This window comes from Carassius carassius, chromosome 18 (assembly GCF_963082965.1).
Source record: "Carassius carassius chromosome 18, fCarCar2.1, whole genome shotgun sequence".
Classification (NCBI taxonomy): domain Eukaryota; kingdom Metazoa; phylum Chordata; class Actinopteri; order Cypriniformes; family Cyprinidae; genus Carassius; species Carassius carassius.
In genome coordinates this window covers 8,816,383-8,833,890 of record NC_081772.1, presented here as the reverse complement: position 1 = coordinate 8,833,890, position 17,508 = coordinate 8,816,383, and the positions used below count along the sequence as shown (strand labels likewise).

The following is a 17,508-nucleotide window of genomic DNA, read 5'->3' as shown; positions in this document are numbered from 1 at the left end:
TTCCATTTGGTCTCCTGCACATGAGGCCCTTGCAGTGGTGGTTGAAAACCAAGAGGTTCTCCCCAAGGGGAAACCCATTTCGCATGATCAGGGTTACACGCAGATGCCTTCGTTCCCTATCTATGTGGAAGAGAGTTTGGTTTCTGTCCCAAGGTCTCGTGCTTGGAGCGTCATGTAGCTGGAAAGCCGGAGCTTCCTGCCAGATCTCAAGGATCATCACATCCTTGTGAGGACGGACAATATGTTGGTGGTGGCCTATATAAACCATCAAGGGGGTCTGAGGTCTCGCCCTCTATGCAGACTGGCGCATCAGATCCTCTTGTGGTCCCAAGGGAAATTGTTGTCTCTAAGAGCAACATACATCCCAGGGAATCAGAATCAGGGAGCAGACATCCTGTCGAGGCAGGGGCTGAGGCCCGGGGAATGGAGACTCCATCCGAGGTGGTGGAGTCAATATGTCAGAGGTTCGGCCCAGTGGAAGTGGATTTATTAATGTCTCGAGAGACGACTCACTGTCCACTGTGGTTCTCCTTCACACATCCAGCCCCACTGGGGTTGGATGCCATGGTACAGACGTGGCTTTCCCCCGATCGCTCTGCTCCCGGGAGTTCTAGAGAGGGTTCGTCACAACGGCATCAGTCTATTATTGGTAGCCCCATTGTGGCTGGCCCGAGTATGGTTCCCAGACATAATATTACTCCTGGACGGCCCTCCATGGGAGCTTCCCATCAGGAGGGACCTGCTGACACAGGCAGAGGGCTCAATACTTCACCCTCGGCCCGAACTATGGAAACTGTGGGGTACAGAGAGGCCGGCCTGTCAGCAGGAGTAGTGGAGACCATACTCAGCTCTAGAGCTCCCTCCACGAGGAAATTGTACGGCCTAAAATGGAATGTTTTCACCGTTTGGTGCAGAGAGCGTGAGGTGGACCCAGTTAACTGCCCAGTGGCTTCAGTGCTGGAGTTCCTCCAAGATTGCTTCTCAGCTGGTCTTACCCCGTCCACTCTCAAGGTGTACGTGGCTGCCATTTCGGCTTTCCACGCTCCTCTGAGTGATGGGCCTCTGGGGAGACAGCAGTTGGTCGTACGTTTCCTCCGTGGGGCTTGGAGGATGAGACCTGTGGCTCATACCAGGGTTCCCATTTGGGACCTGGCGGTGGTTCTCGGAGAGTTGGTTGAGGCCCCCTTCGAACCGCTGGAGTCTGCTGAGGCCAAGAACCTTTCCCTTAAGGTGGCTTTCTTGCTGGCCATTACTTCTCTGAGGAGGGTAGGAGATCTCCAGGTGCTCTCTATATCTGATGGGTGCCTAGAGTTTGCTCCAGGAGACATCAAAGCCATCCTACTTCCTAGGCCAGGCTATTTGAACACCGAGCCGAGCCAGATAAAGAAACAAAACATTGACTCGTTAATGAGTCAAGAACCGGTTGCATCGGTTTTCGGATCACCAGCAGTTCTTTCCGACAGTTCGATTCAATAAACCGGTTGAAGAAAATGGTTCACTGGTTCTTTTGCGCTCTACGTAATGGCGTCATTGGCGATGATTGCCCTTGATTCAAGCCTTCGGTTTACCTGGGCTCATAACATTAGCACAGAATCAGTTCAGAATCAATCACCAAAAAAATCAGTTCAGTTCAGATGCTCTGTGTGTCGGTCTGCTTCACACTGAATCACACATGCACAGTATCATCAGCTCCTCGGTTCTCGAATCGGACGCGTCTGAAAGAAACGGTTCTTGACTCGAGAACGAGTCAATGTTTTGTTCATTATCTGGCTCTGCTCGGTGTTCATCTTCAGTTCTCTCTTCACAGCAGTTCAGTCAGTGTACTGTTTGAGTAAATGAATTACTGGTTCAAAAAGATCCGGTTACATCGAATGATTCTTCCGCGAACCGGATATCACAAACTGCTTTGTCTTGAAATCTCTCACAACAGACACGGAAGAGAAGACAATGCTAAATAAAGTCGTAGTTTTTGCTATTTTTGGACCAAAATGTATTTTTGATGCTTCAAAATATTCTAACTGACCCTCTGATGTCACATGGACTACTCTGATGATGTTTTTCTTACCTTTCTGGACATGGACAGTAGACCGTACACACAGTTTCAGTGGAGGGACTGAGAGCTCTCGGAAATATCTAAAATATCCTAAACTGTGTTCCAAAGATAAACTGAGTTCTTACTGGTTTGGAACGGCATGAGGGTGAGATATTAATGACATAATTTAGATTTTTGGGTGAACTATCCCTTTAACTTAACTATAATTGTATCAAATTTTATATTATTATTCTTGGTACAAATAATCTTAGAATCCTTACATGAAAAGCGAGAAAGAGAGAGATCATTTAACCATTATCATGTAATATTTACATGATACATGATGGGAAGTCGTGGCCTAATGGTTAGAGAGTCGGACTCCCAATCGAAAGGTTGTGAGTTCGAGTCCCGGGCCGGCAGGAATTGTGGGTGGGGGGAGTGCATGTACAGTTCTCTCACCACCCTCAATACCACGACTGAGGTGCCCTTGAGCAAGGCATCGAACCCCCAACTGCTCCCCGGGTGCCGCAGCATAAATGGCTGCCCACTGCTCCGGGTGTGTGTTCACAGTGTGTGTTCACTGCTCTGTGTGTGTGCATTTCGGATGGGTTAAATGCAGAGCACAAATTCTGAGTATGGGTCACCATACTTGGCTGAATGTCATTTCACTTTCATATTTATTTGGTTAACTATGGGGCATATCATTTTAATTAGTATGCTGGCATGCACAAGCATTAAATTAAATGATCATGAAAGTATTTTATTTTTATTTAAATCCTGTATCCATGTGATGCTTGGTGTGAGGAACAGATCCAAATTCAAACCGCATTCATCGGCGATATGTATCTCCGTCCTCTGTAGCTATAGTAACAATTTAAAAATGTGCCATTCAGAAGTTTTACATCAAGTTTTACGGCAACCATATCAAACGCTCATTGGCTCTCGCCAGTTTCGTCATAGATTGCGACATACCCTATTATTCCCTTCTCCTAACGATTCTATTATATTCTGCCAGAGAGGACTGCAACTGAAATGCATCGTCATGGGGATTACTGTGGTACTGCTCTTTGAAACATCTGCAATAAATTATTATGATTAAGTTACATGTGTCTATCTGTTACGTTTCTCTTATAGACTGTATACTTTATACACTCACTCTTTATTGGTTGATTTGTTCTTTATGAAAATAAATAGAAAAACCAGAGCAATACTTTTTTTTATCTCACAGTTACATGATGTTTGGGTTTTAAGTCTGATTTTCTATTTAGTTTAATGTACTTTATTGGCATAGTTTGTGTGTACATTCCCAGACAGCAAGCAGTGTCTTGGATTTCACGCAGGCCAGATGTGGGCCATATCTGGGCCAACAGTGTGTTGCTGTCTGTATAGTAATATACAAGGCAACAATATGAAATATTAAGATTCTGTATTCCCAGACAGAAATATAGTGTTGGCTCAGACCGTCGCACAACTGGCCTGCGTGAAATCCATGCGGGCCACGTTCACAAATTAAGACCCACACCATCCAAAAACCCAGCTACATCTCTGATTTGACTCCGACTCCATGTAATGTAGTGTAGAGAACAAAACACATTCAATGAAAACCGTAGCATTTTAAATTATGTATAATGTCCATGGCCTCCTCCTGAATCCTCATGCCGCCCCAGGAAAAAATCTCTAGATCCGACACTGGAGATGATACACAGAGGTGGAAACTGGAGACAAGGAACTGGACGCTTCGTTTTAACCAATGCAGGTGGAATGAGAGACAGCTGGTGATTGTGGCTGGATGATTGGTGCCAATGAGCAGGTGAGCAGCAGGAGGGATGATGGGAAATGTAGTTCAGATTATGTGAAAGAACTGGTGACTGTAACAGCATCATCTTGGAAATAAAGCTCATGTCTTTTAGTCGGTACCGTATGTTTTCAGCATTATTTCTCTGAATTATGTTTTGATATGTGAACTTCTTTATGTCCTGACTGAGCGTCACTTCAAGACTCTTCAAGATCGCACATATTCTATGTCCTTTGTAACATATGTTGTTTTCTCTCATTAAATCTTCTGATTTCCTATTAATTCATGAGAATATATGGGAATACTAGAGAAAACCATCATGGAGGTGCAGTGCCTTCACTTTTATGATGATATGAGTAATCCAGTTTTTTGGCGTAACGTGCAATAAACCAATTAGAGTTTATTGCATAAACTCATCTTCCATTCCATTTAAGAGCCAGTAGCACTCGTGCCGTGACGCATTTGCTATCTTTGGATTTTGGGTCTCTGAGATGAAGCGGAGCTGCTCGTGTGCGAGCAAATAGATAGCCTAATTCTGATTCATGCGATGACTATCCATTATGACATGTAGGCATATTATATATATATATATAGTACAGACCAAAAGTTTGGACACACCTTCTCATTCAAAGAGTTTTCTTTATTTTCATGACTATGAAAATTGTAGAGTCACACTGAAGGCATCAAGGGCTATTTGACCAAGAAGGATAGTGATAGGGGGCTGCGCCAGATGACCTGGCCTCCACAGTCACCGGACCTGAACCCAATCGAGATGGTTTAGGGGTGAGCGGACCGCAGACAGAAGGCAAAAGGGCCAACAAGTGCTAAGCATCTCTCGGGGAACTCCTTCAAGACTGTTGGAAGACCATTTCAGGTGACTACATCTTGAAGCTCATCAAGAGAATGCCAAGAGTGTGCAAAGCAGTAATCAAAGCAAAAGGTGGCTACTTTGAAGAACCTAGAATATGACATGTTCAGTTTTTTCACACTTTTTTGTTATGTATATAATTCCATATATAATTCCACATGTGTTAATTCATAGTTTTGATGCCTTCAGTGTGAATCTAAAGAAAACTCTTTGAATGAGAAGGTGTGTCCAAACTTTTGGTCTGTACTATATATATATATATATATATATATTTAATTAGCCTACAAAAAATTCTTATGCGTTGCAATCCTTTAATTTTTTTATATTTGGCATGTTTGTGTGCTGCTGTGTGTCCCTGTGTTTAATAAGCAGCGTGTACGTGCGTTGCAGACCTATGCTAACTCGCTCTTTAAATAACAAAGAAAAAACATTGCGCCAGACTTTAGACCAGGCTTGAGTTAGTCTATGGTGCAGTCTATTTTTAGCTGCTTAAAATAGCATTGCGCCAGCACTGTGTCTACAATGCACCTGAACACACCTCTTTTTTAGACCAGCACGCCCATGGGAGCACAAATGAGCGCAAATGCATTTGATAATTAAATTACGTGGCACTGGATGGGAAAATACGGCGCCAGAGTGAAACTAGCAAACACATTTGCGCTGCGCCTTGTGTCGCATTGCGTGGGGTGTATTATAGGGGCCCTAGGTTTGTCTTAACAATCTAATGCATTAAATCAAAATGTGTTTGTGTGAATAGTTCACACAATAGTTCATATATATGAAGAGTTCAGATGCAAAAGCCTCTTAGTGCCATCTGAAATTTTCATCTAAAATTAGGATTTTTATATTTATGTTCAGTTATTTCACTTTAATAGCCTGAAAAAGGACCTGCACATTGCGATTAAATGACTCAACCTAAGCATAGGAGCTTGCTAAAAATCCTAATTTTAGATGAAAATTATAAATATAAATAAATATATATATATATATATATATTGGGGTGCACGATGATTAATCCGCATCTAGTCCGTAAAGCCGGTTATCTAATCGGCAGTAAATTCCGTCAGGTGCGTGATTTCACATAGAGCAGCTGTTTATACACAGAGCCGTTGTTAACTGACAAGCTACACAAATCCAAGCTAATAACAGGCTTTACTGACTACTGGTAGATTCGCATTAATCATCAGCCGATATATATCGTGCACTCCAAATATACTGTATATATATATATATAAATACATATAAATATATATAAATATATATAAAAATGTATATAAATGTATATAAATGTATATATATATATATATATATATATATATATATATATGCATATGTATGTAAGAAATACATGACACAACAAAATGTTTCAATTCTACAAAATCAATATCACCTCTGAGTGTCGAGCAACAATATGATAAACGGGTGTTTTTCACACTATAGCCATTACTATATTGTGTATTTCAGCATTAATGAACACTGTACTGACCAATAAGACAAGAGTAGAAATACCCATGAAAAATCTGAAAAAAGAATGTACCTGTACATGTGTTATTGACGCTGATGGGGAGACTTGAGTTTGTTGCAGTGAATCCATCCAGACATGAGCAATTGTAACTTCCAATTTCATTTGTGCAGTTCGCATTTGGACCACATACAGATGGACTAAGCCAACATTCATCTATATCTACGAAAAAAAATTGAAAAGTAATTACTTAAAGTTTTTAAATACATATATAGAAGGAGTAAATAAATTAAATTGAAATGTAAAAATTTACAAAAATAGTAATAAAGCTGCAAGCAGGGCCAAGCACTCCAAAGGCAAAATTAGGAACTAAGCATGGCATGGAGCATCAGATCAAAATGCAACGAGTAATAAAAGTGATTTTAGGATGACTGTACTTGAAAATGCTGAAGAATTTTTAAAACAACATCTAGTAATATGATTAAATGGCTTGTCACTTTTTACCAACAGGTGGTGCTGCAATCAATTCAATTTGGTGTGTTCTTTGTGAGTTGACAATGGCAGACACAAAGTTTGGTGTCATTATATCAAAGCTTTGCAGAGATATAAACCCTTTTTTAGTCATTTTGGCACCGTGCCTCAAATTTGTAGCAGAGTAGAATGAAAACGGTTGTGTCTACCAACAAGAAATCCATTCATTTTAGTCAGCATGGTCTGAAGATGATATGAGTCGAATTTGGTGAAAATCGGACAAACGGAAAGTTGTAGTTTTTTTAACGGAGAGATAAAAAAGTAGGTTTTTAAAGAAAATCAAAATGGCGGACGAGTTTGGCTAATTATGGAAACATTGGTATAACAGCTCTCAAGGAATCTATTAATAACAGTCTCATTACAATTGGAAAAATTCAAAATTCACAGAAAGCTTTTAACATTTATTTGAAATTTCATTATTACCTTTGACCACAAGGTGGAACTGTCTCAAACTAATTTGATTACTTTCAGGTCATGGTCTCAGTGGTACATAAAAAGTTAATGCATTTGTAACATATAGCATTTTATATCATAATACTCTATTGTGGTTAATGGCAATTTCATGTTTTGTTCAATTATAGCACCAACAAGAGGCAATCCCAACAATTTTTTTGTATCCTGTAAGTGTTTCAAATTTGCTGAAAATATCTAATTTAGTTTGTTATAATTTTTTTTGTTATTTATTTATTTATTTATTTATTTTTTGCCACTTGCTATCAACATTTTATTAATTAGGCATTAGTGTATAGCCAGCACACTATGTTTGTGAATTGTTTACAGGTTTTTTGTCGATCGGAGTAACGGTTTCTAAGATATTGTCAAATGTTATTTAAGTGCTAAAAGGCAACATTGCACAAACCATAAGGCAAAATCTGGCATGTTTGGTATCAGGAGTCTAAAGGTAACTTGCATGAAAATAAGTAGACCACACCCAAAGTTATATGCATGTAAATATTTGATATTAGGCTACCATTAGGTGGCGCTGGCTAAAAACTTCTCAGGCTCCCTTGGGTCATTGTGCTGATGAGCCATAACAAGTTTCATAACGATATGTCAATATGCATGTAAAATACAGCATTTTAGTACAAAATTGTAAATGGCTGATGCCCAAAATGGCTGACCTTGAAAAATTGTATATCATTCGACTAGTAGAATTCGACCAATTCTAAAGAGACCAATTTTGACCAATTTTTAATAAATTTTGGCCAAACAATTAAGAAGTTATAAGCAAAAATATGCATTTTTATTATCTCCTGACCACTACAGGGCACAGCTGTGAAAAACTGCAGGTAGTCTCAGATCATGCTTGTTATAAAACACACCAAGTTTGGCCTCAATATGCCAAACCGTTGTGGAGATATAGCCTCACATTTTTGCGTCATTTTCTTCAAATTTGTTTGAGCATTATTCAAGAACGGTTGAACAAATCAACTTGAATTTCATAAATTTTTGACAGCATGTCTGAATATGATCTGTTTAAATTTTTGTAAAAATTGGCACAACGGCCTTGGACGAATTTGAAAAAGTATGTTTTTCGAACAATTGAAAATAGAGAAAAAAACTAAACCTTATTATTTTTTAATTTTGGAGTTAATTCAACTCTGCATGAGCCAAGGATTTAGAGAAAAAAAAATATTTTCCACTCCGTGCCACAACAGCTAAAGTCTGTCAAAGTGACAAAGCGACCATTGAAAATCATTTGAAATCTTTGTCAATACATCATAAATAGAACGCAGTAGTAGTTTTCTGTCTGTGATTTGTCGAGCCGCGCTGCATCCAGTGTAGACAGCACCACTGATTATAATGAGTTCTATAGTATTTTATTGTTCTGCGTCACTCACATCCGGTGTAGACACAGTGTTAGAGACTTCAAATTTGGTATGGTTAATGTTGAGACTTTCCTATGTCAGTGTGTCAAATGTCCCAACTTTTCTGCAAACAGTTCTATGGGCTGCCCTAGATTCATGTGCGGAAGAAGAAGATGAAAATAAAGAAGAAGAAAAATAAGAAGAAGAAAAATAAGCAGAAGAAGATGAAGATTAAGAAGAAGACGAAAATGAAGACGAAGAAGAAGGCCAGTGAATACAATAGGTGCTATCGCACCTTTGGTGCTTGGCCCCAAATAATAATAATCTGGATACTGAAATTTTATATTTGTAATGAGAATTTTTAAAAATCACCAAAGTAATGATTAATGACTAAATTATGCAAAAAAAAAGTTACAAATTCTGTAATGCAGAATATTTTATGAATAAAAACTGACCAGTGCATGGGTTGCCTTTACTGATAGCTTTATTTCCATCTGAGACAGTATATCCATCCCAACAAGAGCATGAGAAGCTTCCGTTGTAATTGTAACAGTAAGAGTTCGGGCCACACACTGATTCGGAGTCAAGACATTCATGAATATCTGAAATAAAATGTAATTTAATTAATTGAAAGGAAACAGCTGAAGGGTTATTCACACAGAACAAAAAGTAACAAAATGTTCATTGCTTCATACCTTTGCATGGGTTATTATTGTTTATAGGGAGGTTTGGGTCTGTTACATTATATCCACTCATGCACGAGCAATTGTGACTCCCAACAGTGTTGTTACAGATTGAGTTTGGACCACAGATATCATATATTTTAACACATTCATCCACATCTGTATTAAAAGAAAATTACAGGGGAAAGAAGAGTTTGGGTCACTCATACATATGTGAAAGTTAACTCATTCTTTGAAATCTTTAAAATATAATGCTTAATTTACAATATTATGTCCACAGAAGGAACTCTGAAAATGTCGATATTAAACACATAATTGTTATTTAGTTTAATAAAACAGATTAGACTAATGTTGAGTAAAAACATCTTGTTTTTTTTATTTAATGTTAAAGTACACCCAGATCTGAACATACAATACTGTACCTTTGCATGTGTTATTGATGTTGATGGAGAGACTTGAGTTTGTTGCAGTGAATCCATCCAGACACGAGCAATTATAACTTCCAATCTCATTTGTGCAGTTGGCATTTGGACCACATACAGATGAACTGAACAGACATTCATTTATATCTATGAAAAAAACATATTCAAGTGACCATTTAAAAATCTAAAGATGGATCATTTTATCTAAAGATGACATCATTTTGAGCAGTTTCCAACAAATAATACCTGAAAATAATAAAAGTAAAAAATACACACAGCAAACTTACCGATGCATGGATTACTTTTGGAAATATCTTTATTTACATCTGAGACATTATATCCTTCCCAACAAAAACATGAAAAACTTCCATTGTAATTGTAACAGTGAGAGTTTAGACCACACACTAATACTGAGTCAAGACATTCATAAATATCTGAAAAAAGAGAAAATAATAAAAAAAAAATTATAAAGGGACAAGTTACAGTTGACAGAATATTTTGCCAGTACACTATTCAGAGCTTCAGTTGTCAATCATACCTTTGCATGTGTTATTGCTGTTTATAGGGAGGTTTGGGTTTGTTACATTATATCCACTCATGCACGAGCAATTGTGACTCCCAACAGTGTTGTTACAGATTGAGTTTGGACCACAGACATCTGATATCTCAACACATTCATCCACATCTATATGAAAAGGAAGTTATGGCAAAAATAATACTTTGTGTCACTTATACATAAACAACGGTCAATTCAATCTTTTTACATCTTTACAAAAGAATGGCTTGTTTTGAAAATGTATATGCAAAGAAAAAAAAACATACATTCTAGCTAATTATTCAAGGTTACAAAGGTAAAGTAAACACAAATCCAAATCCAAATCTAAATCGTACCTCTACATGTGTTATTGATGGTGATGGGGAGACTTGAGTTTGTTGCAGTGAATCCATCCAAACATGAGCAATTGTAACTTCCCATTGCATTTGTGCAGTTGGAAGCTGAACCACATACAGATGGACTTAACAAACATTCATCTATGTCTAGAGGGGGAAAAAATTAGAGTTCAACACACAAGATATTCTTGAATATCTCAAATAATATGATTGAAGTGAAAAGTTACACTAGATAGAGAATTCGGATGGTACCAACAGTAACTAACTGTTCATTACTGTCAATTCTAACTTTGCATGTGCTATTATTGTTTATAGGGAGGTTTGGGTCTGTAACATTATATCCACTCATGCACGAGTTTGGACTACACACTGACAGTGAATCATAAATATCTGAAATAAAATAATTGGTAAAGTGAAAGGTTATAGTTGAAGAAAGATTCAGACAGCACAAACAGTAGCAAACTGTTCATTGCTTCAACTGTCAGTCCTACCTTTGCATGTGTTATTGCTGTTTATAGGGACGTTTGGGTCTGTTACATTATATCCACTAATGCACCAGCAATTGTGACTCCCAACAGTGTTGTTACAGATTGAGTTTGGACCACAGACATCTGATATCTCAACACATTCATCCACATCTATATTTAAAAAAAAGTTTGGTTCACTCACACATATGTGAAGGTCAACTCATTCTTTGACATCTTTACAAAAGGATGCTTCATTCATAAATATCAAATCCAAAGTATAAACTCTAGCTAAATTATTCAAGGTTAAAGTAAACACAAACTGAATACAGAATTGTACCTCTACATGTGTTATTGATGCTGATGGGGAGACTTGAGTTTGTTGCAGTGAATCCATCCAGACATGAGCAATTGTAACTTCCCATTCCATTTGTGCAGTTGGAATCTGGACCACATACAGATGAACTGAACAGACATTCATTTATATCTAGAGGGGGAAAATAATTGTAATGTATTCGTATAAATTAAAAAACTTAAAAACACGAAAGATTTCTATTATTTCTTTTAATTAATCTACATCTATACAAAGTGAGTAAGAACTGAGAATGTACAATATGAAAAATTTTAAACACCAAACATAAATAAGATTTTAAATGTCTATATAAAGTCCAAATTGCACATATAAATTATAATCATTTGTAAGTTGTTACAACTCAAAATAGTTTTGTGTAATTCAATGTAACATATAGCATTTTATATCATAATACTCTATTGTGGTTAATGGCAATTTCATGTTTTGTTCAATTATAGCACCAACAAGAGGCAATCCCAACAATTTTTTTGTATCCTTAGAGTGTGCACATACATACTGTAAGTGTGAAAATATCTAATTTAGTTTGTTATAATTTTTTTGTTATTTATTTATTTATTTTTTGCCACTTGCTATCAACATTTTATCAATTAGGCATTAGTGTATAGCCAGCACACTATGTTTGTGAATTGTTAACAGGTTTTTTGTCGATCGGAGTAACGGTTTCTAAGATATTGTCAAATGTTATTTAAGTGCTAAAAGGCAACATTGCACAAACCATAAGGCAAAATCTGGCATGTTTGGTATCAGGAGTCTAAAGGTAACTTGCATGAAAATAAGTAGACCACACCCAAAGTTATATGCATGTAAATATTTGATATTAGGCTACCATTAGGTGGCGCTGGCTAAAAACTTCTCAGGCTCCCTTGGGTCATCGTGCTGATGAGCCATAACAAGTTTCATAACGATATGTCAATATGCATGTAAAATACAGCATTTTAGTACAAAATTGTAAATGGCTGATGCCCAAAATGGCTGACCTTGAAAAATTGTATATCATTCGACTCTGTATGCTGCACCAATTCTAAAGAGACCAATTTTGACCAATTTTTTATAAATTTTGGCCAAACAATTAAGAAGTTATAAGCAAAAATATGCATTTTTATTATCTCCTGACCACTACAGGGCACAGCTGTGAAAAACTGCAGGTAGTCTCAGATCATGCTTGTTATAAAACACACCAAGTTTGGCCTCAATATGCCAAACCGTTGTGGAGATATAGCCTCACATTTTTGCGTCATTTTCTTCAAATTTGTTTGAGCATTATTCAAGAACGGTTGAACAAATCAACTTGAATTTCATAAATTTTTGACAGCATGTCTGAATATGATCTGTTTAAATTTTTGTAAAAATTGGCACAACGGCCTTGGACGAATTTGAAAAAGTATGTTTTTCGAACAATTGAAAATAGAGAAAAAAACTAAACCTTATTATTTTTTAATTTTGGAGTTAATTCAACTCTGCATGAGCCAAGGATTTAGAGAAAAAAAAATATTTTCCACTCCGTGCCACAACAGCTAAAGTCTGTCAAAGTGACAAAGCGACCATTAAAAATCATTTGAAATCTTTGTCAATACATCATAAATAGAACGCAGTAGTAGTTTTCTGTCTGTGATTTGTCGATCCGCGCTGCATCCAGTGTAGACAGCACCACTGATTATAATGAGTTCTATAGTATTTTATTGTTCTGCGTCACTCACATCCGGTGTAGACACAGTGTTAGAGACTTCAAATTTGGTATGGTTAATGTTGAGACTTTCCTATGTCAGTGTGTCAAATGTCCCAACTTTTCTGCAAACAGTTCTATGGGCTGCCATAGATTCATGTGCAGAAGAAGAAGATGAAAATAAAGAAGAAGAAAAAGAAGAAGAAGAAAAATAAGCAGAAGAAGATGAAGATTAAGAAGAAGACGAAAATGAAGACGAAGAAGAAGACCAGTGAATACAATAGGTGCTATCGCACCTTTGGTGCTTGGCCCCAAATAATAATAATCTGGATCCTGAAATTTTATATTTGTAATGAGAATTTTTAAAAATCACCAAAGTAATGATTAATGACTAAATTATGCAAAAAAAAGTTACAAATTCTGTAATGCAGAATATTTTATGAATAAAAACTGACCAGTGCATGGGTTGCCTTTACTGATAGCTTTATTTCCATCTGAGACAGTATATCCATCCCAACAAGAGCATGAGAAGCTTCCGTTGTAATTGTAACAGTAAGAGTTCGGGCCACACACTGATTCGGAGTCAAGACATTCATGAATATCTGAAATAAAATTGAATTTAATTAATTGAAAGGAAACAGCTGAAGGGTGATTCACACAGAACAAATAGTAACAAAATGTTCATTGCTTCATACCTTTGCATGGGTTATTATTGTTTATAGGGAGGTTTGGGTCTGTTACATTATATCCACTCATGCACGAGCAATTGTGACTCCCAACAGTGTTGTTACAGATTGAGTTTGGACCACAGATATCTGATATTTCAACACATTCATCCACATCTGTATTAAAAGAAAATTACAGGGGAAAGAAGAGTTTGGGTCACTCATACATATGTGAAAGTTAACTCATTCTTTGACATCTTTAAAATATAATGCTTAATTTACAATATTATGTCCACAGAAGGAACTCTGAAACTTCATAATGTCGATATTAAACACATAATTGTTATTTAGTTTAATAAAACAGATTAGACTAATGTTGAGTAAAAACATCTTGTTTTTTTTATTTAATGTTAAAGTACACCCAGATCTGAACATACAATACTGTACCTTTGCATGTGTTATTGATGTTGATGGAGAGACTTGAGTTTGTTGCAGTGAATCCATCCAGACACGAGCAATTATAACTTCCAATCTCATTTGTGCAGTTGGCATTTGGACCACATACAGATGAACTGAACAGACATTCATTTATATCTATGAAAAAAATATATTCAAGTGATCATTTAAAAATCTAAAGATGTATCATTTTATCTAAAGATGACATCATTTTGAGCAGTTTCCAACAAATAATACCTGAAAATAATAAAAGTAAAAATTACACACAGCAAACTTACCGATGCATGGATTACTTTTGGAAATATCTTTATTTACATCTGAGACATTATATCCTTCCCAACAAAAACATGAAAAACTTCCATTGTAATTGTAACAGTGAGAGTTTAGACCACACACTAATACTGAGTCAAGACATTCATAAATATCTGAAAAAAGAGAAAATAATAAAAAAAATATAAAGGGACAAGTTACAGTTGACAGAAAATTTTGCCAGTACACTATTCAGAGCTTCAGTTGTCAATCATACCTTTGCATGTGTTATTGCTGCTAATGGGGAGGTTTGGGTTTGTTACATTATATCCACTCATGCACGAGCAATTGTGACTCCCAACAGTGTTGTTACAGACTGAGTTTGGACCACAGACATCTGATATCTCAACACATTCATCCACATCTATATGAAAAGGAAGTTATGGCAAAAATAATACTTTGTGTCACTTATACATAAACAACGGTCAATTCAATCTTTTTACATCTTTACAAAAGAATGGCTTGTTTTGAAAATGTATATGCAAAGAAAAAAAAACATACATTCTAGCTAATTATTCAAGGTTACAAAGGTAAAGTAAACAAATCCAAATCCAAATCTAAATCGTACCTCTACATGTGTTATTGATGGTGATGGGGAGACTTGAGTTTGTTGCAGTGAATCCATCCAAACATGAGCAATTGTAACTTCCCATTGCATTTGTGCAGTTGGAAGCTGAACCACATACAGATGGACTTAACAAACATTCATCTATGTCTAGAGGGGGAAAAAATTAGAGTTCAACACACAAGATATTCTTGAATTTCTCAAATAATATGATTGAAGTGAAAAGTTACACTAGATAGAGAATTCGGATGGTACCAACAGTAACTAACTGTTAATTACTGTCAATTCTAACTTTGCATGTGCTATTATTGTTTATAGGGAGGTTTGGGTCTGTAACATTATATCCACTCATGCACGAGTTTGGACTACACACTGACAGTGAATCATAAATATCTGAAATAAAATAATTGGTAAAGTGAAAGGTTATAGTTGAAGAAAGATTCAGACAGCACAAACAGTAGCAAACTGTTCATTGCTTCAACTGTCAGTCCTACCTTTGCATGTGTTATTGCTGTTTATAGGGACGTTTGGGTCTGTTACATTATATCCACTAATGCACCAGCAATTGTGACTCCCAACAGTGTTGTTACAGATTGAGTTTGGACCACAGACATCTGATATCTCAACACATTCATCCACATCTATATTTAAAAAAAAGTTTGGTTCACTCACACATATGTGAAGGTCAACTCATTCTTTGACATCTTTACAAAAGGATGCTTCATTCATAAATATCAAATCCAAAGTATAAACTCTAGCTAAATTATTCAAGGTTAAAGTAAACACAAACTGAATACAGAATTGTACCTCTACATGTGTTATTGATGCTGATGGGGAGACTTGAGTTTGTTGCAGTGAATCCATCCAGACATGAGCAATTGTAACTTCCCATTCCATTTGTGCAGTTGGAATCTGGACCACATACAGATGAACTGAACAGACATTCATTTATATCTAGAGGGGGAAAATAATTGTAATGTATTCGTATAAATTAAAAAACTTAAAAACACGAAAGATTTCTATTATTTCTTTTAATTAATCTACATCTATACAAAGTGAGTAAGAACTGAGAATGTACAATATGAAAAATTTTAAACACCAAACATAAATAAGATTTTAAATGTCTATATAAAGTCCAAATTGCACATATAAATTATAATCATTTGTAAGTTGTTACAACTCAAAATAGTTTTGTGTAATTCAATGTAACATATAGCATTTTATATCATAATACTCTATTGTGGTTAATGGCAATTTCATGTTTTGTTCAATTATAGCACCAACAAGAGGCAATCCCAACAATTTTTTTGTATCCTTAGAGTGTGCACATACATACTGTAAGTGTGAAAATATCTAATTTAGTTTGTTATAATTTTTTTGTTATTTATTTATTTATTTTTTGCCACTTGCTATCAACATTTTATCAATTAGGCATTAGTGTATAGCCAGCACACTATGTTTGTGAATTGTTAACAGGTTTTTTGTCGATCGGAGTAACGGTTTCTAAGATATTGTCAAATGTTATTTAAGTGCTAAAAGGCAACATTGCACAAACCATAAGGCAAAATCTGGCATGTTTGGTATCAGGAGTCTAAAGGTAACTTGCATGAAAATAAGTAGACCACACCCAAAGTTATATGCATGTAAATATTTGATATTAGGCTACCATTAGGTGGCGCTGGCTAAAAACTTCTCAGGCTCCCCTTGGGTCATCGTGCTGATGAGCCATAACAAGTTTCATAACGATATGTCAATATGCATGTAAAATACAGCATTTTAGTACAAAATTGTAAATGGCTGATGCCCAAAATGGCTGACCTTGAAAAATTGTATATCATTCGACTCTGTATGCTGCACCAATTCTAAAGAGACCAATTTTGACCAATTTTTAATAAATTTTGGCCAAACAATTAAGAAGTTATAAGCAAAAATATGCATTTTTATTATCTCCTGACCACTACAGGGCACAGCTGTGAAAAACTGCAGGTAGTCTCAGATCATGCTTGTTATAAAACACACCAAGTTTGGCCTCAATATGCCAAACCGTTGTGGAGATATAGCCTCACATTTTTGCGTCATTTTCTTCAAATTTGTTTGAGCATTATTCAAGAACGGTTGAACAAATCAACTTGAATTTCATAAATTTTTGACAGCATGTCTGAATATGATCTGTTTAAATTTTTGTAAAAATTGGCACAACGGCCTTGGACGAATTTGAAAAAGTATGTTTTTCGAACAATTGAAAATAGAGAAAAAAACTAAACCTTATTATTTTTTAATTTTGGAGTTAATTCAACTCTGCATGAGCCAAGGATTTAGAGAAAAAAAAATATTTTCCACTCCGTGCCACAACAGCTAAAGTCTGTCAAAGTGACAAAGCGACCATTGAAAATCATTTGAAATCTTTGTCAATACATCATAAATAGAACGCAGTAGTAGTTTTCTGTCTGTGATTTGTCGAGCCGCGCTGCATCCAGTGTAGACAGCACCACTGATTATAATGAGTTCTATAGTATTTTAT

At 36.2% G+C, this 17,508-nt stretch overlaps 1 protein-coding gene across 1 annotated transcript in view; it reads right to left on the bottom strand.

The window, feature by feature from the left end:
• Positions 1-981: 981 nt before the first annotated feature.
• The window catches only part of LOC132092872 (uncharacterized), a 46,946-nt gene continuing 30,419 nt past the window's right edge, over positions 982-17,508 (bottom strand). The window contains exon 8 of the mRNA XM_059499294.1: positions 982-1,294. Within this exon, the coding sequence (XP_059355277.1) occupies positions 982-1,294 (313 nt within the window). The remainder of the gene's footprint in view (positions 1,295-17,508) is intronic.